At 39.5% G+C, this 26,087-nt stretch overlaps 1 protein-coding gene across 2 annotated transcripts in view; it reads right to left on the reverse strand.

Annotated features, from left to right (window-relative positions):
- The window catches only part of srrm4 (serine/arginine repetitive matrix 4), a 63,683-nt gene that overhangs the window by 29,813 nt on the left and 7,783 nt on the right, over positions 1–26,087 (reverse strand). The window contains exon 1 of one of the 2 annotated variants that reach the window (XM_056375677.1): positions 7,188–7,991. The exons of the other annotated variant lie outside the window; for it this stretch is intronic. Within the exon in view, the coding sequence (XP_056231652.1) occupies positions 7,188–7,300 (113 nt within the window). The 5' untranslated portion in view covers positions 7,301–7,991. Of the gene's footprint in view, positions 1–7,187; positions 7,992–26,087 lie in introns of those variants that run through there. 2 annotated transcript variants of the gene reach the window in all.

Consider the following 26,087-nt stretch of genomic DNA (forward strand, 5'->3'; position numbering starts at 1 on the left):
TTCCTCATTCGGGTTGCCATGCCATCCTCACAGGTGCTGTGTCCTGCTGAGTGCCAAGAACACTCATGCCTAATAGAGCAAGTGAATAACAAACTGTGGCAAACGAGCTAGAGGATATACATGGGAGGATCAATACAGCTAACCCTGCAGCAACAACAGGAAAACAACATCGGGGGGAATCGATGGATGGTACGTCACTTTGAGAAGTCCTAACAAGGGGATGGAGAATTTAAAGTCAAAGAAAATGTACTAGTCAATATTTTTTTTCCCAGATTTGTAAAGCACATATGATTTTAAAACCCAGTGAAGTAGTCATGTTGAAAATACAGATCAAAGTTTGGCTTCTTTCATGCTAGTAATCATTTAATAACGGCTGACGTTAACTGCAGAACTCTTAAAAAGAAACTTTACTTCCACAGTAGTATATTGGAAAAAGGATTTCTTCAGTGCCATTAGTCTTTACAGTGCAGTGGCCCTGAGTCTAACAAGCCAAACATCCTGATTATTCAAAGTGGAGGGTTGCCAAATTGTCCAAATTAGTACTTAAGTAGCTCTGTTCTAAGATACAAGCTTGTAAACACGTCAAGCCTATCAGAGCTGATAATGGACACTGAGGAAGGACTTGCATGACCTTCATCCTCTCAGGAATCAGGAGAAATTTGTGTAAGTGACAGTAAAGTGTGCAGAGCCGGGGATGCTTTTTTTTTTCTTTTTTTTTCTCTTCCCATTTCTGCAGATGATTTAAGAGTTCCCCAGCCACTCGTGAGGTTCAGGGAGGCTAATAAACATTTCATTATCCCTGTCAGAGCGACCGGGGACAATTGATTGTCGTTATTATAGGAGTGATGATAGTTGAGATAATTACCAGGGAAAGAGATGATCTACTACTACAATTAAAACCCAAACAAGGTGGTCCCAAGCCACTTTGCTTTAATTTACACCAAGAGTGTTTATCCAAGTTTGGGGCTCGAGTCAAGAACAACTTTATCACCACCCCAAAGGACACAAGCAAGAAATTAAACCCACACGAAGAGAATCAAACACATCCCTCACAAGGCTGTCTCTTCAGGCACTCAAAACCTGTTCAAACTTTTCTATGCAAAGGGTTACTTTAAGGTGAAGTGTTATTGATTAAATTTTAAGAGATTTTGAAGCAATCACAAACACACAGGCTTGCAATCAAACAGCTGCAGTCAATCAGGCACATGACCAAAAAGATCCAAACCACTTGATCACCAGCGCTGCCTTCAAAACTTGAGGAAAATGTCTTTAGGTCTCTGAACTAAAAGCTTCAGATTCATGAAATGACATTTGGAAACTTAGGAAGTACTTAAATTTAAATGAGCTTCTGAATGAGCTGGCATTTTTAGTAAAGTATAATCTAAGATATCAGACTCTTGAACACGATGTTGGCATGAAATTAATCCAGTTTGCTTTGCTGCTCTTGTGGAGAGCGATCTGGGGGTTGTCATGTCCCCTGGTACAGGTCTTGTTAAAGTGCTGTTTCTTTTCTTATGGGTAAGAAAATCACTTCATGTATTCCCTTCGCAGCGGAGGTGATTTTTCTCCCACGTGCACAGATGGGTAATAGATTTTTGGTGACAATCTTCCTGCCAGAATAAATTGCAAGGATGGATGCAAATCCTTTTGGGTGGCTGAGATCAGCCCTAAATTGGGCACCTCGTCTTCCGCACAATGTATGATGGGAGGGCAGAATGATAGAAGTGAACATCAAAGATTTAATGGCTGTTCAGCTTCAGTTAGAAGGTATCAGTGGCTTCAGGCAATTTTCCGTCTTTGCTGGTTTGCTTCAAATCTGACATCCAACTTCAGCATAAAGCTTTGATGGCACATTAGGCTGTGATTATTTAATGATGGAAGTGAGTCTTCTGTTTTTCTATTTTAATTTCAAGGTTCATGATTTATCTATAATGAATCCAAGAACAACTTTCAACAGTTGTCACACAGAGCTTGATGAACTGCATCAACAAAGAGTGATACCTAAGTACAGTTTTGATGAAATGGAAATACTTACTTACTTTAGTGTTTACATTTTATGCTACTTTATCCTTCTGCTACACTAAATATAGGGTAAATGGCAAATGGACTGAATATATACAGTATATATAGCGCTTTTCTAGTCTTATCGACCACTCAAAACGCTTTACAATACATGCCACATTCACCCATTCACACACATACACTGATGGAACAGCCATCAGGGGCAATTTGGGATCCTCGAGCCAGGGATTGAACCACCAACTTTTAGGTCAGTGGAGGACCCACTCTACCTCCTAAGCCACAGCTGCCCACAAAGTGAAATTTTGTACTTTTTGCTCCATTTGTTTTATAGCTATAGTTATTAGGATTCTCCATAAAAACACATGAGCTTGACGAATATGTTATTCATCATTTAACCAGTACCTCCCAACATTTTTGGTTTATAACCTCTTATAAAAAAAGCAGTTGGGGCACATATTGGATGTCCATAAGTTGCTAGCAGTTTCATCAAAGACACATTTTCCCTCTAAACTTCTCAGATAGTCTCATTTATATGATTACTAGAGGCCAAATGAAGCGAAATTATTCAATATTTTAAAAAAAAAGAAGATATATTAATAGATATATTAATATATATAATATTTTTCTGTTATGGTACTTTTAGTCTTCCTCCACTGTCAATGAGGTAACTGCTATTTGTTTTAAAGCAAAGTGGATGACTTGGTTGCACACTCTATGTGTGGTTGAAAATGTGGCTTTGTGATTAAATTTGTAGAACAACTGGGCCTGATTATTCCAATCAGAGTGACAACGGCGTCTTTGAATATGAAATAAATTCAACATCCTCACCTCGCTATCAACCAATCAGCAATAGCGAGCCCTCTACCCTTCCAACGGAGTGAGTGTGCTGCGAGCAGGAGTGACTTTGAAGACAAGTGAGGTTGGTTTATTCAATTATTGTGTCCTGATGATAAAATGGGAGAAAACATAATGGCTTGATTAATTTCCTTATCATGGTGAGCACAAAGAGTAATTACAACCAAATCTACTGCTTGGTGAACCACACATCAATCAAATTAAAGCTGCCTCCACTCGGCAGCAATCACTTTCAAACAGAACAAATGAGTCGATTGGCTCAGACCTCCGCCTCCAGCCAGGGAAGTGTTTACCTAGGAACTGTAACTCCAAGCAAAGGTTACTCAGGGTGATAAGAAAGCCGTGAACATGTCAGAAATCTTAATAGAAATTCTGTATGAACAATTATAACATCAGTGTGAGTGAGCCCGTGCAGGAACCTGGATGAATTTATTTTTGCCCGAAGTGGTCATTAAAGCTCAAAAAAATGTTGCCGACTGGCTACTTAAAACCATCAGGAAAACTGTGTGAAAGTGAGGCTGCCGTTAAATGTCAATGCATAATAACTCAGGAGCAACTCTATGATCGCCAACCACACCCACAACCAATAGCAATGCTTCTCACAAGCTGTAGTGATGTAGAGTAAATGATCTGTGCCCAAGTCAAATTAAACTCAAAATTATTAAAGCTACTATATGTTCAGTTCCAAGCCAGTAAAGACTTAAACAGAAAGTCTTAGTAAAAACTTAAAGTCACAAAGTTACTCACAGCAGTTCTTGAGTGTTAAACTCTTAATAATAAATGAGTGTGTGTATATATATATATATATATATATATATACATACAGTGCCTATAGAAAATCATCATACCCATTTGAAATAGTTACTTTATTTGTTGTACAAGTTGAAATCGAAAAGACATGTTCCAGATTTTTTTACTAATTTTCCCACACAGCATCAAATGAAAGATTAAAAAAGCAACAGCTCTGAAAAATATTAAGAAATGCAAAACTAGAATATCAGGGTTAGAAAAATGAATTCTTTGCAGTACCATGTTCTACCAGTAGTGGAATCCACCCGCTTTTATTCTGAAGTAATCACAACCAATTGTCAGGTTGGGCAGGTAGCCTGGTGTTTGATTTGTAGAGTTGATTGGTTGCACCTGAGCAAATTTATAATGGCATACTCTAAGGGGCTGATTGCTAAACCAAACCAGGAATTTCACTTATTAATTTTTAATACATTGTCCAGAATTTTTAAGATGTTGTTTTCACTTTGATTATGAGGGTTATAATGTGTACATACAGCTCAAAAAGTACAACTTTTTTTTAGTTTCCAGGGTGCAATCTGGCAAAAGGTAAAGATTTTCACAAGGTATGATGACTTTCTATAAAGAAAATCCTACTGCATAAGCAGACAGTTTCCTCACCACCAGCTCTGAAAAAAACAAACAGCCACATAATCAGATTTTTGTCCTAGAATACTCCACCGTTCGAGGAAGTTATTCTTCACAACATTAGAAAAAGTAACCATCACCACCAAGAATATCAACGCATCAGTAAAACCAGACTGCTCTATCCCCAGCGCTGGTCTCCGAGTTAGCGTACTGCAGTCAGAACATCTCATTAAAATTAAAATATCTCTAGATGTTCCTCACCAGAGTTATGTAAATGAGAGCCGTGATATCAACTGGAGGATGAACCCTTTTGGAAAATTATTATTTTATTTTTTTTTTAGCCAGTGAATCATAGCCTAAAAGGCTTCATTTGACTTGGGTAAACCTGCTGGATTTCATTGGCAGCTCTTTCTATTTGCCGTCTCTCTGTAGAGCTGAAATCAAATCAAACCACAGTGCTAAGATTCACAAGAGCTGTTAGCGCTGCGGTTCATTATAAGAGCCACTACAGGCTGAGGGGAGGGGAGGACTTGTAGGGAGGAGGGTTGGGGAATGTTATCATTTGAATAACGTCTTCATGCTGCATGACACGCTGCCGCTGCTGCTGCACAGTGTGTGTAGAAGATGTCTTATTCGAATGGCGACGTGTCACATATAGTCACATTTATGTGTCATCGCTGTTTGCACGGTAATATTTTACCGGAGCGAGTTCATGTCAGAGTTCAGGCGGCATCACTTCGCTGTGAATTGGAGGCTGAAGCCCACAGCTCTGACGGAGGTGGCACCGTTCCCCATGGCTGCTGTTTTTTTCGGCGTGGAGCACGGAGCCAAGGCCGATGGAGGAATCAGCAGCAGTTCAGTTCCAACAGCAGAACAAAGGGATTTTCACACCGACATAAAGACTGCACCACGGCAAACAGTTATGTGCACAACAATGCTCGCCTGACTCTTTGTTAGGCCAGAGCCTCATATGAATGCCAACACTGTGGCACTGCCATCATCATCACTGTCATCATCATCATCGTTATGCCGTTTATGGTCTAAATCAAAGATGCTATTTCAGAGGCATTTAGAAGACTAACTGTGGCGTCATGTGATCTTCTAAGCCCTGGCTGTTAACATCTAAATTGATAGTGTTTTCCTCTTCCATGCATCATGAACCTTACGTGTGCATCAATTACTTGCTTCCAAATCGAGTTAGACGTGATTAGAGGGTTTTTTGTGTGGCAGCGGAGGGAGGGAAGCCGGCATAGTTGGGTTTAATTAGCAGCTTGTGAGGCACACTTCCTCATTGCACTTCTTCCTGTTAGAAGGAGATTACTGAAGAGCCTTCTGCAGATGCTAATGTATGTGGAGTGCAGCGAGCAGTAATCATTGTGCACCCTGTGTTTAATTAGCACAACTATGACACCAGAGATGAACAATGTGCCAGGAAGAAGCTGCTGAAGAAAAAGGCCCTCTGGATGATTGGCAGAGGGGAGTGACTGCAGAGTTTGACCAAAGAAGAAGACAAAGAGTCGTCAAACTTTCAAGAAAAGTCGGATCAGGGAACCGGTTCCTGAAAGTCTATGCTGTGAAAGGGGGATTTATTTTTCCCTAATTTGCTCACTCAAACAGGCAGCTGACAGATGGGTTCAATATTGGACATTTCAGTTGCTCCATTTTAAATGTGAATTTCGAGCCCATGTGAAGGAGCTACATTTTTGTGAGAAACCAAACAAATACTATCAACTTCTGCAGCACACCTCTCCCAATTAACAGAAGGAATAGACAGAAAATAAAAATGCCATCTGGCTGAAACTTAATCAGCCAATTAAACAAGTAATATTTACCAGCAACTGCAAAGAAAATCATAAACAACTTTTTCTCCATGACACTGAAGCTAATTTAAAATCTGCTTTGACAGACCAGCAGCCATAGCTCTGTGCATTAAGGACCTTCTGGGCTGCCTTTTCCCACTCCTGCCTCCAATTATCCACCATCACGTTTCCTCATAGCAGCTCCATGGGAATAAATCCCAGCTTTAACTTCAGGGGTTTCTCCACACACCTGCCTGCATGGGCGAATAGTGTCATGGACCCAACATTTTGCTATTTCACTCTGCCCCCTTCTGCCTTAATGAGCTGCTGGAGTCCCACACTAATTTGTGTCAGTAAACACATCAGGCTTGCAGCCGGCCATGACAGGCAGAATGAAACTCAATGGGCCAATCAACACTTTGGTGTGGGAGAGCGAGTGAGGGAACTCTGACAAGATCTAGATACGCTGGTAATTAGAGAACGGCTTCAGAACGGACCAACATGTTCAATTACTTTCGACTTCCCATCTCTCTCTCTCGTTTTCTTCAACTGCATCTCTTGCTGTGACGCCCCCCTTCCAATGCAAAATAGTCTCGTGAATTATTCACAAAGGCCTGCTTATGGCTACGTTTCCACAAGATCTTGTTCCCTCATTAGATAATACACGTCAGGAGAAAAGAAACTGGACCAGACTTTCCCGCCCTGTGGATTGATGTGCCCTCATGCTGTAGAAGCAGTGTGCAATCTGGCATATAGGGTGGGGGGTGGGGCTTAAAAATGATGTCAAGTAACATCTGGATTTCTCGGATAATGGTGTATTCCCACAGTGTGATATAATTACAAACAGGCACGTGTATCATAAATGAACTCTTGGCCAGAAAATAGTCAGGTTGATGATTGGATGCGTGGAATTCAATTTATTCTAAATTACACCTCAAATTGAGCTGCTAGTCTGTGATAGAGAAATACAAAGACAACTTTTCTAAACCATGAAACTACATTTTTTTTTAATTAGACATGCACCAAAAGTTAAATATGCAACACCATGACTGAGATCAGCCCCGAAGCTGCACAACATAAGACATAAATAGAATCATAAACCTTGAATTACCTGACATCTGTCCTTTCCCCTCTCACCTGTGCTCATTGCAGTTTTCACACTTTGCACTCAAGACGGTTTTGGCGTGGAGACACGAACAGGTAAGCCTATCCCCACGATCCTTCCTCCTGTTCTCATCGCCGCTCGCCATCTTTGCCACCTACCAGGTGTGGCGCACGGGCAGATGGAGGCGCAGCATTCGAATAATATCCAGCTGACGCACCAACATTCAGATTCTAGAAATGTTGCCTCAACGGACGGCATCGTATATGCAGTCTCCAGACAGCTTAACTTAACTCCCCACTTCCCTCATGTGCTTGTATCAAACCTCCAGGCTTGTTCCGTCTTTGCTTCTGTGCTGCTTTAACCTTTTGTCTCTGTCTATTTGAGTCTTGTCCAAAAAGATGAGTCTCAGTTTTTGTGAGTAGAGCTCCACAGCCCCACAACACCCGCTGTCTGTGGTGTATCAAAGTCAGGACCTCCCTCCCACATCCACTGCTACACCCTGTAGGCTGTTACATGGGCCATGGGTGTCATATCCTTAGTGTAATCTCTATTTCTCCATCTCTCTCTCTCTCTCTCGCTGTTTTACTTCCTGTTTTTCTTTTCCGTTCATCTCCACTCATAACCCCCTCCAGTGTCCCTAGAGAAGTGATTGTAGACATCTCCCCCAGTCTTTGCGTCATCTCCACCACTATCTTAACACCCCACCATGTCCACCACTGGCACACAGGGAATGATCCTGACACGGATTATGTGTGAACAAGTATCGCCATGTTACCCGCTCCACATGATTGTGCAGGTATGTATATGTATGTGGGAGTACGTGCAGGCGTCTGTTACAAGCGTTCCATATTAATTTCTCCTCTTGAGGAGACTTATATTAGCTATGCAACCTGGCACTCGCGTCTAAAATAATCATCTTAAAAATGGAGCACGGCGAGCAGAATGTGACGACTACAGAGAGCAATCAAGACACCCGCTGACTCCGCCGTTCCTCCACCCACCTCTCTCACCCTCGATGCTAATCAGAGTGGGTGCTGCTGGCTGTCTGGTAGACTTGATCTGATTTTTGAGACAGAAATGCCGATAGCCTGTCAAAGATAAGCAGAGCAGCCTAGACAATATAGCATAATCAGAGGAGGCGTGCTGAGACACTGAGCCGAGAGCATCTATAGTGTTCTGCTCATCCCGACAGTCTATGAACAAGAAAAAAAAAAAAAAAAAACCCTCTTTGTCAGCCGCAGTGGTGCCGACCTTTGACCTTTTTCTTATGAGAGGTGCCCTGTTGTTTCTAGGCTGTCTACTTTGGTAGACAGGATACAGTGAAGTTCACCTGGACTGTAACTCTGGTTGGGGATCAGACAAGTACTAACTCTCCAAGATAAAATTGAACATATTTGGATTATTACATTTACATGAAATACTGTTTAAAGTTTAGCTGAAACAATTAGTCAATAAATCAATACACAAATCATTTTCTATGCAAAAATGCCCAAAATTGATTTGATTTGCTGCTTCTCGCCATCTTATGTGACAATAAGCTGAATATCTTTGGGTTTGGATTGTCAACACTATCACGATTTCACAACAGTTTTGCACAGTCTGTCCTCCTGCCGAGTCTCACCCTCATTTCACTGCTTTGCTTATACCAGAAATGTTAAATAAAATATTATAACAATATATTACTTTAAAAAAAAAACCAACTGAAACATAATAAAACAAAGGTATACTTATAAAAAGAAAATCCTAAGCTCCGTCCCTGATGGACACTTTTTTACTATTTTCTGACAATTTATGAACCAAGTGATTCATTGACGATTTGAGAAATGAATTGGAGATTCAATTATCATGCATTTTTTTTCTTCTTGTACCAGCAGAGGCAGAAGCCAGATGGAAGTCTTACCACCTTCAGTATCTGTTCTCTCATTTAATTGGGAGATTTGTGTTGCGGTCCAACATCATGATTTGGCTTGGAGAGACTGGGTTTGCATAACAAACATGTTTAGTGCAGGTTTTTACACGGTATATTTTATATTTGAAATATATACAATGATAAAACCACAGAGCACAAACAGAAACTCGTTTATCACAGAGTAAATTGACTAAATACGGAGCTATCATCAAAAATTAAATAAAGAGATTTTCAATTAAAAGATTCTACTTCAAGCTCTTGAATCTCCTGTTTTCCTTGACCTTCACGGGAGAGGTCATATAAAAAAATACATTTTTATGCCTGAAATTTTTCTTTTTTTAAATGAGAAAAAAAGACCAAAACCAATCAAATGCGGTAACTGATGCCAGTTTCAATCTATGCTAAATCAATATTCCACACCACAGCTCTACACACTTCCTGACCTGCCCCTGATGATGGCTGGAGGTGACCTCGGTCATGTTGGTACACATAATTATCACTTCCCTACGGGAGAACCGGTGATCAATGAGAGAATGACCTTCCCCTCCGTACGCACCTTCTTTAAAGTCGGATAATAAATTGGTTCATCTCACCTCCCCCTACCGTCCGTGTTATTTAGAGGGCTATCCGAGGGAGTCCATTACCTTTTTATGGAAAGGAGGTTCATTCAATTTGCTGGCGACCCAATAAGAAGTTCTGTATGGATGCATGGTGACGGGGCTCAAGGGCAAGTGAATTATTCCATTATCTTTAATGTGTGGAAAGGCAAAAGCCGTCAAGGTCTTGAGGGGATTTATTCAGCTATGTAACCTCTGTCCCTTAGGAGGAAACAATGAGTGTAAATAAAAAGTGACAAACGGCGTCCTTTATACTAATTCATGACTGTTTTAATTGATTTTATGCATGTATTCCTCTGTGAATGTGATTAATTGTAGTTTTTTTTAATGGAGACAATATGATCCTGTAGGTTTAAAATCAAGATCTTTCCCTTTAATTATTTATTTATCTTATTTAATTTATTTATAACTTATCTTATGGCTATTTTCTGTCCTTCCATCAGTTTCCTGGCCTGAAATTAAAAAATAAAATATGTATAATACAGCATCACAGCTCTGTCTTGATACTCTTTTAATTCCAGGTTGGAGACAAACAGAAAACTGTAATGACATTTAATTGAAAAGCATCACAGCCACATGGCTTGAAATGATTGGCTTAATTAAAGAGTCTTCTTATATTTGGCTTAAACCTTATTAAAGGATAATCCCCCTCAAAGTCAAAGGTGGTGTTTAAAGGATTTACCATGCAGCGCAGTCAGACTGCATGTACTGCACTGTATTAATGTGGATATAATGAGTGGCATAAACTTTAAAAGCGACATGCATATATGGTCTGCTGTTGCCGTTTATTATTTGGGGTTTGTATTGAACCCAAATGAATGTAGTGGTCACAGCTGTCTGGCCATTAAATGTGATGGTTACAGCAGTAAGTTTTTATAAATAAAAATAGATCAATATTTGGACAAATGAAACATCCATCCTTGAACACGATAATACTGTTTTTATGGTTGTGTACGTTTCTTATTTTCAAGGTTTCCCCCAAGATTTGTTTTGGCAAGGACAATTTAGTTATCACATTTAGTCCCAAACAACAGCCACATTCATTTAAAATATGGCATTGAAATGAAATGAAATGGCTCCTCAGTTCTTTCCCTTTAAAGTTTAAAGATGTATTTCATACAAATACATACACTTTTTTGATGTCAGTGGAGATTTAGCTCTCCTCTGCCACAAAACACTGTGAGAAACCCAAAAACTACTGGCCGAGTGTCGATGCAAAATCAAATGTTACGGGATCAAAGAGCCCTACACATTACAGAGGATGTGACCTCACATTAGCAGGAGCTTTGTAAGAATAGTTTGACATTTTGGGAAATACGCTTTTTTGTTTTGTTGCCCAGAATTAGATGCAGATGAGAAGATTGATACCACTCTCATATCCGTCTAATTTCTTTGTTTAACAAAGCAGAAGTGTAAAATGACAAGTTGTGGTTTTACGGATGTTTTTCCCACGTATCATTTGTTGATAACGTTATAGCTCGTTAGCTCTGGCTCATTAGCATTAAGCTCTCACTTGCTCTTTGGATTGCTGTTTCCTCTGTATGAATACAAATCCTTTGTATTTATCCTTTATCGCGACCAAACGATCAAAAGTCCTGTCAGCTGAGGTCCAATTTTTCAGTAGCTCTCAAGGTGAAAACAGATTCAATCAATGCCACAGGACGCACAATGTGCAGGGACACTGAGCATATTGAATCCTGATCTATTTTGAGAGCTCTCAGAAAGCTTCACTCCTTCATAATGTAGGTAAACAGGTGTAATATTGTAAATTTCGTGTTTCATAACGTTTTCCAATGCGCTGGACATATTGGGAAATAAGATATTTTCAAAAATAATCCCTTAAAGCATTTACTAGGCATCTGGTGCAAAGCCTGTCAGCTGCTTCAAACGTCATCCCTGTCTTGACAGCATGTTTGGTTTTTTTTTTGTCACCTTGCTGGCAAACGCAGCCATTCCTTGAGTGAGCTGAAGAGAAGTGGCGCCTCAGAAGTCTATAGATGTAAACTTGAATCTCTCCCTTTTGTCACAGAAAATCCTATAAGCACATTTTCCTCAGAGGGAATAATAGCGAGGGAAGTGTGCCGTAAAAGTGACTCAGGAGTGGGGAGTCCACTCTGTGTACTCAGGGGAACTGGCAGAGAACGGGTTTAAAAGAAGGTGAGTGTGATCCTGCAGTATTTTGAGCCGAAGCAGATTTTGAAAAACAGAAGAGGCCTGATGAAAAGTGACTTAAGCTGTATTCACGTGGAGCCAGTGCAGTAACTTCATGCAGTTAAAAAAATAAACCTGTCAAACTCTGTATCCCTGACTATAAAAAAATTAAGTAAGTTGCTACTCAATATTTAAAACTTTATATTACTTATAATAACTATGTTTACATGCACACAAGTGACCAGTTATCAGGAAGTAGAATTACCGCCTCACAGTTTTATGCCAACCAGACAAAATGCAGGGAACATGGTCACAATCTCCCCTTATGTTCCTGAGTAACAGCATTGAATAATAGCCAGAGGTGTTTATGCAGAACATTATGATGTCACAGTGATGTTGACCTTTGACCTTTTGAATATAAAATGTCATCAATTCAGAATTTCATCCTATTAGACAATAGTGTTAAACCGTGTCATAATTAGTGTATGAATTTGTGAGTTATGGCCAAAAACATTCTTTGAGAGGTCACAGTGACCTTTGACCTTTGACCACCAAAACATGTAATCAGTTCTTCATCTTTGAGTCCAAGTGAATGTTTGTGCCAAATCTGAAGAAATTACATCCGGGTGGTCTTGAGGTATCACATTCAAGATGGCAAAAACGTGTTTTGTGAGGTCACAGTTTGACCTTTGACCTGTTGCAGGCATGAAGGCATAAAAATGTGGTTACAGCAGATTTGGAGAATGTGTTTCCACACAGCTGTAACCTTGTTACTGTAAAATCTACGCAGCTGGTCAGTGATCACATTTCTCCCCTTAGCTACAGCCATATCTTGAATTAAGGGTGATGTATCGCTGATGCACTATTGATTATATTACGACCATTTATTCAGATTGCACGGTGATAAGATCGGTAGTGACACAGTGTAAAGTATTTTGCAAATTGTCTGCTGTTTAGATGTGGAAATTGACTCATTCAGACTGTTAGAAGACGACGTTTTTTATTTTAGCGTTAGTTTCAGTTTTAACAAGACTTTGGATAGCAGCATGCACCATGACTAATGATGTTTCCTTCTGCCACTTTGATACTTTCCCCGCTTGAAGTCTTTGTCATTACACATGCTCTTGTAAAAACCCTGTTTGTCATGTTTACCTGGCTTCCCTAAGTCCTTACTCTGATGAAATAAAACTGGGTTTCTCTTTTACGTGACATTTAAATGAGCACACTGTTTCCACCTCTGCCTCCATTTGTCATCACAGTTGCGACAGACAATGAACAAAGTAATGCCTGAACCTGGATGTTACAGGGAGGTGGTGGGTGTACAAAGTGCAGGACTTTGTTAAAGGCAGCGCACTCACTTTGGTTAATGAAAGGGAAAGATCTTGATTTCGGTCAAACAGAAACAGGCGCCGTTTTGTGCTTCAAACCACTGCTGACTTTTTCAGTGTTTAAGCAGGACCGGACCAGTTTGATCATTTCGCCACATGGCAGATTCACATTCATTAAAACTTTTCCTCATTATGTTGATACAGAAAAGTTATGTGAGTTGCGTCGCGTGTCTCCAGAAATGTATTTGCTGTTGTAAATGAGTTGGTTGGAACAGAGTAATCATCCGTCTTAAAAAGGAGAAAATATGCTGTGCAGATCGATTTACACTATTTTATTTTCATAGCACCTCTGACTTCATCTAAATGCAGTCGGAAAATTTTCCCCAAAATACTAACTTAACAAAGAGTGGATGTGGCACAGAATTAAAATCACCACAAAGCTTTGAAATTATTGCAAAACCATCTCACGTCCCCAAGCAATATTGGTCTTGTGGGAGTGCAGACCAGGGGCTTTAGGCCAGGATTAGCACTGATAGCACAGGCGGTCATCCACGATGATGACCTGAGGGTTAAAACGGTACGTCGCGGAGTGGCTTTTGAATTTGACTCCTCCAATCTGACATACCCCAACCTTGGCGGCTGTCAGTCAATCAGGGCACCAGCCTGGCAGGCGGGCTGGAGGACTGTCCTCTCGCCTCAGAGTTTATGAGAAAAGATACGGTGTCTGTGAGATTATTCGTCTTTTCCAATACCATATTAGCCCCTAATCTCCTGCCTCTCTCTGCCCATTCTCAACAGGATGAGGTGTTGTTAAGTGCAGCGACAGAAGGAGAGAGAGGGATGGTGGAGGACTTTGCTGGAGAAGGAGCGAATGTGTCAATCACTCGAAAGAGCGCTGAAAAGGTTTTCTTGAAGAGGGGGAGAGGAAAGTCAACAAGCCAACTGCATCTCTTCCCCTCCAGTGTCTCTCCATCCAAAGCATTTAGACGTATTACGACACCAGAACACACACACACACACACATATATATATATAGACAGTTATTCTGCAGGATGAGTTTAAATAAAATGTTTCCTTGTCTACACACACACACAAACACACACACACACACTCTCACAATCAGTGGTTTTGAATCATCTGCACTACCTATATTTTTTTCATCAGGTTGAATAATGAGTCAAATGTGCAGAATTTCAACTGGATTAAAAATACACTCGTAAAAATACTTTAACTCTTCGACTTTGGTATCTCAGTGCATTAAGTTTGCCCTACGGCCATCAGGAGAAGGATTATGCAAACAGTCAGGATCTATTTGTTTACGCAAATCATCACTTTTTATGCCACCCCCACCCCCCATTTACCTCGACTGAGTATATCAAACAGGTTGAAGGCGTCCTGTAGTCAAATTGTAGCTGTCAGCTCGATGGCCATCACATGATATAACACACTGTGCTGCATTCTACTGCAGCAAGTTCTGAAATAATATCCAGATACAGACAATGTAGGTTAATGTGGATGTTGATTAGATTAGGCAGATGCTCTGAAACGCCAGTCTATAGTATGAGGCATCACGATTATTGCAAATATGTCTCTGATTCTTTCTATTTTAAACCTCTGGATTACTTGCCAAAGGTTCCCTCGGTGCACTGCAAGAAAAATAAAAATCAAAAAGTCAAATTTCTAGCACAGCCTTAATAATTTAGCAATCTCCCACAGACCTAGGAACTGATTTAAATGAGGACAAAAGGCACTCGTGCATCACCCTGGTCAGATCCAAAGGCAAATCATTAATTTTGAGCCTCCCGTTGTAGTCAGGATCTGGTGTTTTATTGCGACGAGATTTCCTTAAACTGCCTTCAGAGTCAAAGAGAGTGCTGAGACAAAGCAATCCTATTTCTCCTACAAGGGCACTGCTGAGCCCAAGTTTAAATTGAATGCCCCAAAATAACCGTTTAATTATGTGGCTATCGGAGAGGCTTTCATGTTTTCCAAATGAATCAGGCCGAGTGCGATAACCAATTCTTTCATCGATGTAAAACTGAGAGAGAAAAAAAAGAAAGAAAGATGGGAAGCCACTGAAATTAGCTCATATGCCAGAGACATCAATTATATTTCTTATAATTAGGTAGAATATCCCCAGATCACCCTGATCCCTGACAGATAAATTTAATTAGACAAATTCAACTGCACATGCAGTGTTGGTATCTTTATAAGGCAGACCTTCTGAGGCTGGAAGATGTGTTGGTTTTTAATCTTACTGTCAAGGTGTACTGTAGATTTCATCAAACAGTTGCAATGATCAATTCTTTTTGAAGGACCGTTAAAACTGAGGGATTACACCTGAATCAAAAATGCATCAATAGCAGCACAAATTCTCAAATGTTTTCATTTTTCTAAATATTCACAGCACTCCAAAACAACCTCAGGGTTCAACTTGAACTATGCTTGTCAGAGCAAATCTGTCATTGAGTGAATGAGCTTGTGATTAATTTCATGAAGGCTGTCTATAGCTAATGAATTACTGGCACTGACTATATAACAGATTACCTCTCCAGGAAGAGAAAGAGGGCTTATTTGAAGGCTGAAAAGTTAATCAAAATTGGACTGTGGAGGACCTGCCTGGCTAATGGCACAATACTTAACTGATTTCATTGATTATTTATGGGTTTACAAGATAAACAAAACAACATGTAGCAACAGTAAATAGAGGGCACTTTCCAAATGTCAACTCTAGTTGTTGAAATAGAAGAACAGTAGCAAAGTATACAGAATTACATAAGAAAAATGCTATGTTATACCCAAACAAGACGAAGGCCACATCCACACTATTACGTTTACGTTTTAAAATGCTGCTTTAAACTTTTTAAAATGAAACCGGTCTCCATCCAGACAATTGCAGTTGGCTGCTTAAGTTGCAGAAAATATGAAGAAAAGTAAGACCAGAGATTTCTTTGTTTGGACTGAGGATGCGGTGGAACTGTTACAGAAAGTAACACATGAGTATAAGGCGGCCATGACAGTTGAAAACACAGACTGGGAGAGGGATACGTCGTGACTGAGAAGACCCAATCTGGTGTCTGCGTCATTGTTTCTGAAAATCTCCATTTCTGCCTGTCCAGACACAACCTTGGAGTTTTCAAACTAAAACGGGGGCCAGCAATGTTACTAAAAGTCTCCGCATTAGAGGCTCAAAAACTAAAACATGTTAGCATGGATTTAGCCTAAGTACCTACAGCCATCTGGCTCTGCTAACATGTTGATGTTAAACAGGGATTTCCATATTCCATGGTAGCACTAAATATAGAGTGTGGCTGAGGCTGATGAAAATGTCATTATTTATACAAATACTGGTCATAAATTTAAGTACTGGACAAATTCAAGTTTTGACCTGATGAGGACTATGAAAGGCAAAACCAAAGTTATTACAATTTCATTCTGAGGGTGACATGAATGTCTGTAACAAAGTTCAATCATTTTAATGGTTGTCAACACATTTCACTCAAAACCAAAAATATGAACGTCACTGTGGCGCCAGTGGAAAAGTCAGGTTATCATGAAAGTCAGTAGGATTCAACGTCTGGGAACCACAAGTGTCTGTAAATTACATAGCAATACACTGTTGAGATCTTTAAGTCAACTCACATTACCATGATGTGTATGGAAAACAAAATAATTGATTTAACCCTCTTTAACTACTCCCAAAAACTCTGAATCAAAAAGAATTAATAAAAAAGGTTGCTGACTGAATGAATCACAAATGCTGTTGCATCTGCAAAGTCATTTCCGCACTCACAACATCCAGAGCAACCAAATAGCTTACAATGACCACATTTAACATATGTCTAATGACTGAGCCGTTCACAAGGCTGCTACTAAACTTAATTAAAGAGAGAAATGAGCCATTACCAGAAAGCAGAGCAACAGCACCAGCCTCGTGGTGTTTGTCCAGTATGCTGATGTCATGTAAAAATGATAACTTTCTTTAATGATTTTCTTCAGCCTGCGAATCTAAAATTGCATGGTAGACCTGTGCTTTGCTGAAGTCATTATAATTTGAGAATTCATACACTTATCTCTGACAAAGAGGTTTGTTTTCTAAGTCATTTGACATATGGTAGCCATGGCTAAGAAATTCTCTCTTTTTCTGACAGTTATTAGAGAGAACATGAGTTATCAAATAGTTTAAAAGAAGTGATCCAAGTTTGATAAAAGTATCATAACTCCTATCTCTTTTCTGTGGGATTTGGTCTGACAGAACAGGAGATTTCTACTCTACTTCCCTCTCACTCCGGGAACAACGACAAACCTGTCAGCTCCATTTGTCCTAATCAGCTCTCAGTGGGATGTGCCGGCTACTGGAATGTCACTGGGAATAACACTCACACTGGGAAGTAGCACAGTGGGAAGATGAGGCTTTGTACACGCCTGTACGAGTCTGCACGACTCTCTACCTGGCTACACTGTCACCCTTTGACCTTGGTGTTGACCTTCACATGGCAGCATTTCTCTGCTCAGAATCAGACTGTTGCTTGGCATAACTGATCTATGCTTGATTGATGCGGCATTACAGAGTGTGTGCCTCTGAAATGACTTACAGCTCCACAAGATAGCTTTAAACATTCACGAGTTCAAATGGCTATGACCACTAAAAGCTAAAACGTATACTTTAGTATCAACCGTACGTGTCATAAACAAACTAAATCTGTTATACCGTTAAGCAAATAATCCCTTAATGTGGATGGAAACGATTCCATATGCAACATTATGTTTTGGTAAACTGGGTAAATTTACATTATCACAGCCTTTTTTATTTTCTATCTTATTATTAAGAAATGAAAGAAAGGAATAGTTTTAAGTCCCATCAGACCAGAAAGAGGCACATCCTCACAAAACAGCCAGTGCTAAAGGTTTGGTTGGTAGCAAGCACATGAACTACTGTAGCTGGTGAGCTAATGGCTAACACCTTATCAAACTTGGAACATGCTAGTAGTTAATTAGTAGTCAGTTCCGATAAATCTCAGATATTTATTGATTTTTCTCTGTACTTGTAATTGTACATAATTTAATTTAAGATTAATTGAAGAGGGGGGAGAAAGCTTTCTAAGCTAGCTAGTTTGCTAACTTTCAGTTAGCTCAACTAATGTCTCTTTACTGTGTGAAAATCATTTTCTTTTGTGGAGGAAGTTAAGTCAAAGTGGATGGTGTAACACAGCTAATAAGTTACGAGCGACTCCAGCTCTCTGTCAGCCCTGTCTACACCATTTGCTAAAGGTCAACTGCACAAAATCAAATTAAAGTTCACGAAGAGGAACTCAACACAAAGGATTTGTGCAGATTTACTTTGTCCCTATGAGAAAATCCACTGATAATGGTAAGTGCAATGAAATTAATTGATTTTACCACAAAACTTTTTTAATGTGTGACTGAAACAAAGCTCTCATATTTATTTATCACTCCTCACACTCTCTAACTTCTTCTCTTCTGAGGGGGAAAGAACAACAGACAACATTTTCTTACATTTACCTGAACTAATCTTTCGTTCATTTGGGAAACAAGCAGATATTTACTGTAACCGATTTTCTGAAGTGACAGAAAACAGACTGAAACAGGATGAGTCACATAACTCCCATCTGTGACGGTGCTAAACTGTGAAGGGTGCTTCACTGTCTGTGACACTTTGTGTCCTTGTTACATTAAAATCTTCCCTCGAGCGGCTATAACCGCAACTAATGACTGGCTGTTAGGTGCTGGGAGTGTCTTAAAATTGGGAGACACTAGTATTGATCAACAACCCTGTCAACCCCTCTGATATAATACAGTCATTTCACTGCTAAAAGCCAATAAAATTATATTATCGCTTTAAAAAAGAAGCATGAAGCGGAAATGAATCCTGGCCAGTGGTTCCATGTTTATGCTCGTATAAGAATGGTAAAGCACAAGGCAACAAAACTGATGCATTATTTATAACTAAATATTGAAAACGGGAATACTAACATAATGAGGCTAAATGTTAGGATTACTTCACTGGACTCATAAGAGGTTTAGTGGCTTAAATTCTTAATGTAGACATTTTGTGGCTATTTGAAATGTTGCCATTCATTATCTGAAAAGGGCAAAAGCAGCTAAAAACAAACATTTTAGACTTTCAACAAAGCCACTGTTCTCTGACGCAACTTCCCCAGAAACTTTACCGTTACCAAATGAAGTGTAAACCTGTCCTTCCCCTGGAATTAACCTTAAAGGTGTCATCATTTTGGAATCACTTGTCATTGTGCGACATTTCATGTCAAGAAGTGACAGCAGAGGTGAGAGCGAGGCGGATGGGAGGAAGTAATGCGGCGGGCCAATTAATTCTTCCGCTCCCATCTCCGATTGCATTTGTGACATCAACACTGCCACAGTTTGCACCCTTACCCCTGCATCAGTTATGCAAATGCTGGCAATTTCACATGAATGGCAGTTCGTCTTCCTGAAATGAGGATGGGCAAGAAGCGAAAATAAAAAATGGAGGAGGAGATGTGCGAGCCAGTCAGCCTTGAAATGATTTAATTTAAGTGATGAGGAGTTGACTTTGATAAGTTTGCATTTTAATAATGAATACTATGACCGCTTCAGGGGTCCAGTTACAAAGAAGTAGCATACGTTGCAAAAAAGGAAAATAAACTGATACCAACAAGGCTCAGTCACTGTAAGACAAAACTGAGGCTGTTGTCTCAATATGTGTTAGTGTGTGTTTGTGTGGACCTATAGTAAATAAGATGCAGAGTTAATTTTGCTGCCAGGGGGGAAAAGACCCTATTTGTAGGGTTTTTTTCCCCGATTTTCCAATATGCCAAGTCTAGGGTATGTATGCATATTTAATGAGGCCTTTGCCTCGGTCCAATTTGACACTGAGAAGGATTTCAGCCTACTGTCATTATGAGTGATTGTACTACCTCATGGCACATTCCAGTTGGATGTGGCAATAACTATCTGTCTATCCCCCAAAGCACCACTGATCTTATTATGATTATGACTTTTTCAGCCACTATATATTCAAAACCTGTCACACTATATCATCACCACTGAGGTGCTTACAAAGTTGGGAGTCATCACACCACCATATATGGTTATTTTATGTCTTATGTTCTCTTTTAGAAAATGAAAAACCACTGTAAGTAAGAGTAATCTCACTTTGCCATTCTTCGGTTGGACAGCTGGCAGTAAGAGCTGCATGTCAACAGGAAGTAAACATGTTATACAGGCACAAAAACAATCGACTTTCAAATTGATTGACGGTAACTGTCAGTGCCTCCGGAAATCACCTATAAGACTGCCCTAAAACATTTGAATCTTTTATGACCTGTCGCCTCTATGGTTAAGGCATGATTACATATAACTATTTGATTAAGGTAAGGGAACTTGATGGTCCCGATTTAAAGGTCCCATATTTTATACTTTTGCAGCGTTTTATTTAAAGTTTTGTTCCATAAGAAGATAAATCTGGGGTTTTTAGCACCAGTGTAGTTTTACAGCTCCTCTTCCTGGCTTCTCTCTGGAACTTCAGCAACAACAGGTTGGCTCTTAGGCCTCTCTTCTGTTTTCTGCGGGATTGAATTAAAATATAGCAGATTTCACTTGAACACTTCACTTAAACACTTGGAGAAATCAAATCCCGTAAGGCTGGACGCTGGGTCCATGTGGGCCATGCTTGGGAGATAGCTGAGGATGGTGACTGTATTGTTGTGACATCACAAAGTGTCCTGACGGCTCGTTTTAAGATAGTTTTTGAGTACATTCACACTTTGATACTTTCACAGTATTAGTAGAAGTAGCAGTTTTATAATCAAAAAAACATGTTCATTGACTGTTGGTACGAGACAAGACAACCGGATGTCTCCATTGTCAAAGTCACACAGCCTTTGACTGTTTGTAAGAATATGAAACAGTAAACCTTTATTTCCAATTATGACAAACTCACAAACACCAGATGCATATTTTTTGTATTTGTTAAGTTAAACTCGACTTAAACTAGACGTTCACAAATCAAGCTTTAGAGAAAAATACCAACCAAATATCATCATATTTTTACACTAGGAAGAAAAGTCTACCTGCTCTGGCTTGATTACAACTCACATCTTGTTTTTGTTTCTCCTCCAGTGTGGTGCTTCTTCGCTGCAGGGCACATGATTAGCAGTTTAAGTTGAGACTTGGCTCATATCTTTTTCATGTCCAGGGACACCCCTGGTTTGTGAAGATCTAATAGGTCATAATGAGCGAGCCGTTCCTCTCTCAGCCACCGCACTCACTGGTAATGAATCGCTCAAAGGAATAGGTCATCTCTTACTGTCTGGAAGATTTACTACCATCCATATCAAGTAGAGTGAGTAGAGGACAAAGGAGTGTTTCACCTTCTCTCTCATCATCTATTATGAGTTTATTCAATGCTGTACATTATGTGCCTACATATAATTTAATTCCCTCAAGAAAGGATTTCTATTCACTGGCTGGGATGTGATATTCAGTCAAATGTAATAACCTCAGCTGCTCCACTGTCCCAAAACGGACTATCTCAAAATGTCACTCACAGTCTCCCTTCTTACTTCTTTATTTCCCTCCTTCATTCATTCTTCCCTTTGTTCTTTCTGTCTCTCCTCTTTTTCAGACAGATATTACAGTCATGCTTTGAACTGCTGTTATATGGATTTCCATTCTACTTCTATATTGAAAACAGTAGCCATTCCTCCTTTTCATTCCTCATTTCCTTTCCTTTCCTTTCACTCTGTTTCTTTCACAAAATACAGATAACCAATAATATAAAGCTGTTCGCTGCTTGCTGGACACACTCCCGTCGATCCACACTAAGTGTTCCTCACTCAACCTTGTACGCATTTCTGTTTTAGACAAAATATAAGGAACTAAAGAGAGTTTCTGTTTTTGGTCTTTCGAGTCAGCTTTAACCTTGTTGTGTACTGGTTCTTCAGAGCCAAAAGTACACAATATATTCCTTTAAAGCCTTTGAACAAGGCTAAACTATGCAGCAGCCAAAAGAAACAAAAGTTCATTGAAGTATTCGAGGCAACATCTGTCTGTATGTGTTACCCACAATCCCAAACAAAGTCGAGCGGCCGGAGCTTGATAGGGCCAAAGCTCATAAAGATAAGAAACCCCTAATTGTGTTTGAAAGATTAAAGCTAGTGGTTCTTGACAGTTTCCGTAAAAAGGCACAGAGTGTCAGAGTCTGTATCCACCAAAGCACAGAGAAAATATTTCACTTTTTACAGGAGTCTTTACATTTCAGCATTTATAATGATTCCTGCCTCTGTGTCTCCATCTGTTATTTATTCTTGCACAGTGTGCATTTGGCAAACTGACAAAATGACAGCCTCTCTCACTCTCTCTCACACACACACACACACTCACACACACACACACACTCTCACACACACACACACACACACACTCTCACACCTTGTGAACAAGCAACACAATTTACTATGTTAATGGACTTAAATGCCATGAGTCTTTTTAAATGTCAGTGCACTCGATTTTAACATAAAGTAAGTCTAACCAGGTGCAGAACAGACACCGTTGCTGCTCTAGTTCAGTCAAGATCTGTGAACACGAGCAGCTCAAATCCCAACGAACAAGACTGCAACTTTCAAACAGAGCTAATGTCTGTTCATCATCATTATCATTTTTTTTCTCTGCTGTGATTATGGAATTAAGTTAATTCAGGCTTAAAAACTCAGACTCAAACTAAATCATTTCCCCCTTCTCTGCCATTGGAGCAGAAAATTTCTCTTTACAGCATGACAGATTACATTCCTGCCTCATGTTTTAGCTGATGCTGATTGAACATCTGCATGTTTTCTTTGCATACATCTTTAATAAAATATTTTTTTTTGTTGACTTAGTGTCTTTGTCAATGCTCAGATTTGGAAAGTAAACTTACTGAACTACTTCAGTACAATCCAGACGCACTGATACTTTGAGCGTCTCTCTTGTGTGTTTTCTACGGCATCTCAGAAAGATTTATTCCACTTTTTTACTCCACTGCAGTAACGCTTCAACTAACACATGACAAGCTTATAAAATACGATGCATTGTAAAATATTTATACCACTGCCAGTCTCTTAACCACATGAGGTCAATATTAAAGGCATTAGTACAAAATCAGAATAAGATATGCTGTCACGAAAACAATCTTTTACTGATCACTTAAATTCAAATTACTTCTAATACTGTGCTCGATCTGGAGCTACTGTTTTAATCACTCTATTTTTATGCCTTGAAATGTGTACATTTCACATGACATCACACAACTGTTCTTCACTATTCACTTGACATACATTTTAATACATTTACTTCAGAAAAATCTGAATGACAGACTAATGTAGAGATCTTCCTCAGATAGTAGATCAGCTAGTAAACAAATTATATAAAATATCTCAAGACACGATTAATATGTTATTATACAGTAAGGAACCGTTAATGGCAAGTTAGGTTTAATGCTTTATTTTATATTTTCATATTTATATTATTACTATATTTTTATTTTTTAATAAAATGTTATGCTGTTCAATGTCAAACATTAAATACATTTGCACTTTAAGCTCTATTAATAGGAAATAGGAAAATGTATCTGTAACTACAAATAAATTAATAAATATTGAATTAGATTGGATTACGAAAGTTGGACAAATTGTAACTTTCACCTCAGTAAAGAAATGAAAGACTGTCTGGGATGTGGAGGATAAGATACCTGGATAATATTAGTATCGTAGAGACATGAATAACCAGGTTACATATGATACTGTATGTTCCACATAAACATCATATCCTACATATGAACCATGATAACATGGATAACGGAAATATTATTTTGGGAAAAGTTAAGGAAAGTTCAATTAAAAGTTTGTCCGCAATAGAAAAGATAACTGGGGCAGCAGTGCATGTCTGGCCTTGGGCTACAAAATAGCCAGAAATGGGCCTGCCCCTGTCAGACTGTCATCACATTTAACCTTCAGATTTGCAACGAAGTAGCCCCCCTCCCAAAAAAAGGAAAAAACTTTCTGGACTACATAAAGAGTTCCTCAGGATGTGCGACATCACAGCGGCCAGCAGCTGCAGGAGGAAGGCAGAGTGTGGCAGCTTCCTCTCAGAGGTGGACCACAGGCTGGAGACGAGATCCCTGAGGGGAAATTTCACAGCAGCTTTGAGCCGGGATTTCTAAGGAAAGGGTTAACTTCCAGCTCTTTGCTTTCATCTTCGAAAATGCGGCTGCTGCTGTTCAGCTCAGGGGGAATTATCATGTTGGAAACCCCCCCCCCCCCCATTGCGCAATGTCTGTCAGTCCCCATATGTACTGTATGTTCATGTCCATATATACCCCATAAGGTTATTATATTAAAATACATTACGATGAGGGGTACGGTTCAGGTTATGACGACTTGCTGCCAAAGCCAAGACAAATAAATAATGGCAGGCTTAAAACAGACAGCATATACAGCATGTGCTGCATTGACTCTTTGCAGCACAGATATGAAATGTTCTTCCATCTGAACCACTGTCTCTATTAACTTTTGGTTTTGTTACTGTGCTAACATTTCATAATCAACTCTTCAAAATGTCTTGTTGAACAAATTGAATGTTGTCTTTTGTCTCTCTGACGGCTTCAAACTGGTGTTAATCTGTCGCATTTAACCGAGCCGTCTTTGTCACTCTTTCTCCGCGGCCGTTGTTGTTCTTCTCTGAGTTTAAGTCATTTCTATTCATGTTATTTCTAGGTTAGAGCCCCTTCTCTACATTGTCTTCGTGCTGCCTGCCTGGCATCAGGAGTAAAACAATGAGCAGTTCGAAGCTGCAATGATTGCACACAGATTTGATTCTATTTAGGCATTGCTGTGCCTTTAGGGGTTTTGATGCACCCAACCACTGAATACAGTAACACTAATGTGCATATATGTGTGTATGTGGGTGTACACAGAATAGATTCAGAGCAGTTCCATCCTCTGATTCATAACCCCAAACGAACATGCAACCTTACATCTTTTAATGCGTGTAGAAGAACAAGAAAGAGAGATTGGCTGGATTCGAAAATCAAAGGCTCCTTTGAGCTCCTCCATTCTCAGGGACTTGCCGCTTTCAGGCACAGCCACCATTACCCATCATGCTTGGGCTATATTAAACATCTATCACTAGTTAGCACTCAAGTGAAGCATATTGTCTCCCAGAATCAATAGGTGTGTCATTAGAGCTAAACTCATCTCACAGTGCCAGCTTGTGCCTTTGTGATGCTGAGAGTGAGAGTGAAATTTGGAAATGTCAAAGTGAGCTTTAAAAGCACGAAATATCACCTTTCAAAGTCAATGGCATTTATCAATAACACCTTAACACCCCTCTGATATATTACGAACATTTTGTGCTAGTGAATATCTTTCTTATTCTACCTATGATCTGCAGCCTTTCTAGCTCTCAGTTTTTTGGGCTTTGGTCATAAATCGAACAAATCTTTTCACTGAATCTTCTACTTAATGCTACACTTTAGTTATAGATTAAAACAAAAAAAGGATCCCGATGTAAAGAAATGTACATTTTTAATTCTCTAGTCTACAGTGCAGCAGTACTTTACCTACCACCCTGTAGGTAAAGAGAAATAAGGACATTCAGCACTTTAGAAGCAGCCTGACTGGCCGGCCTCTGCAGGTTAGCTCCATGTAGACTCCATGACAGCATCACTTAACTTCCACTAAGAACAGCTCAGTGTATTTATGGTAGCTTGTCTTACGAGTTAAAGTCTTTTCTGCTGTACACCTATGTGAGAAACACATCGCAGCACCATGTGAGTGAGACTTTGTATAAACTAAAATAAGATATAACAGTTTTGGTACAGTAGGTATTATTAGTAGCTTCTCAGCTTGGTGGATAACTGAATGAGTTCACTGA

Source organism: Seriola aureovittata, chromosome 5 (genome assembly GCF_021018895.1).
Source record: "Seriola aureovittata isolate HTS-2021-v1 ecotype China chromosome 5, ASM2101889v1, whole genome shotgun sequence".
Classification (NCBI taxonomy): Eukaryota; Metazoa; Chordata; class Actinopteri; order Carangiformes; family Carangidae; genus Seriola; species Seriola aureovittata.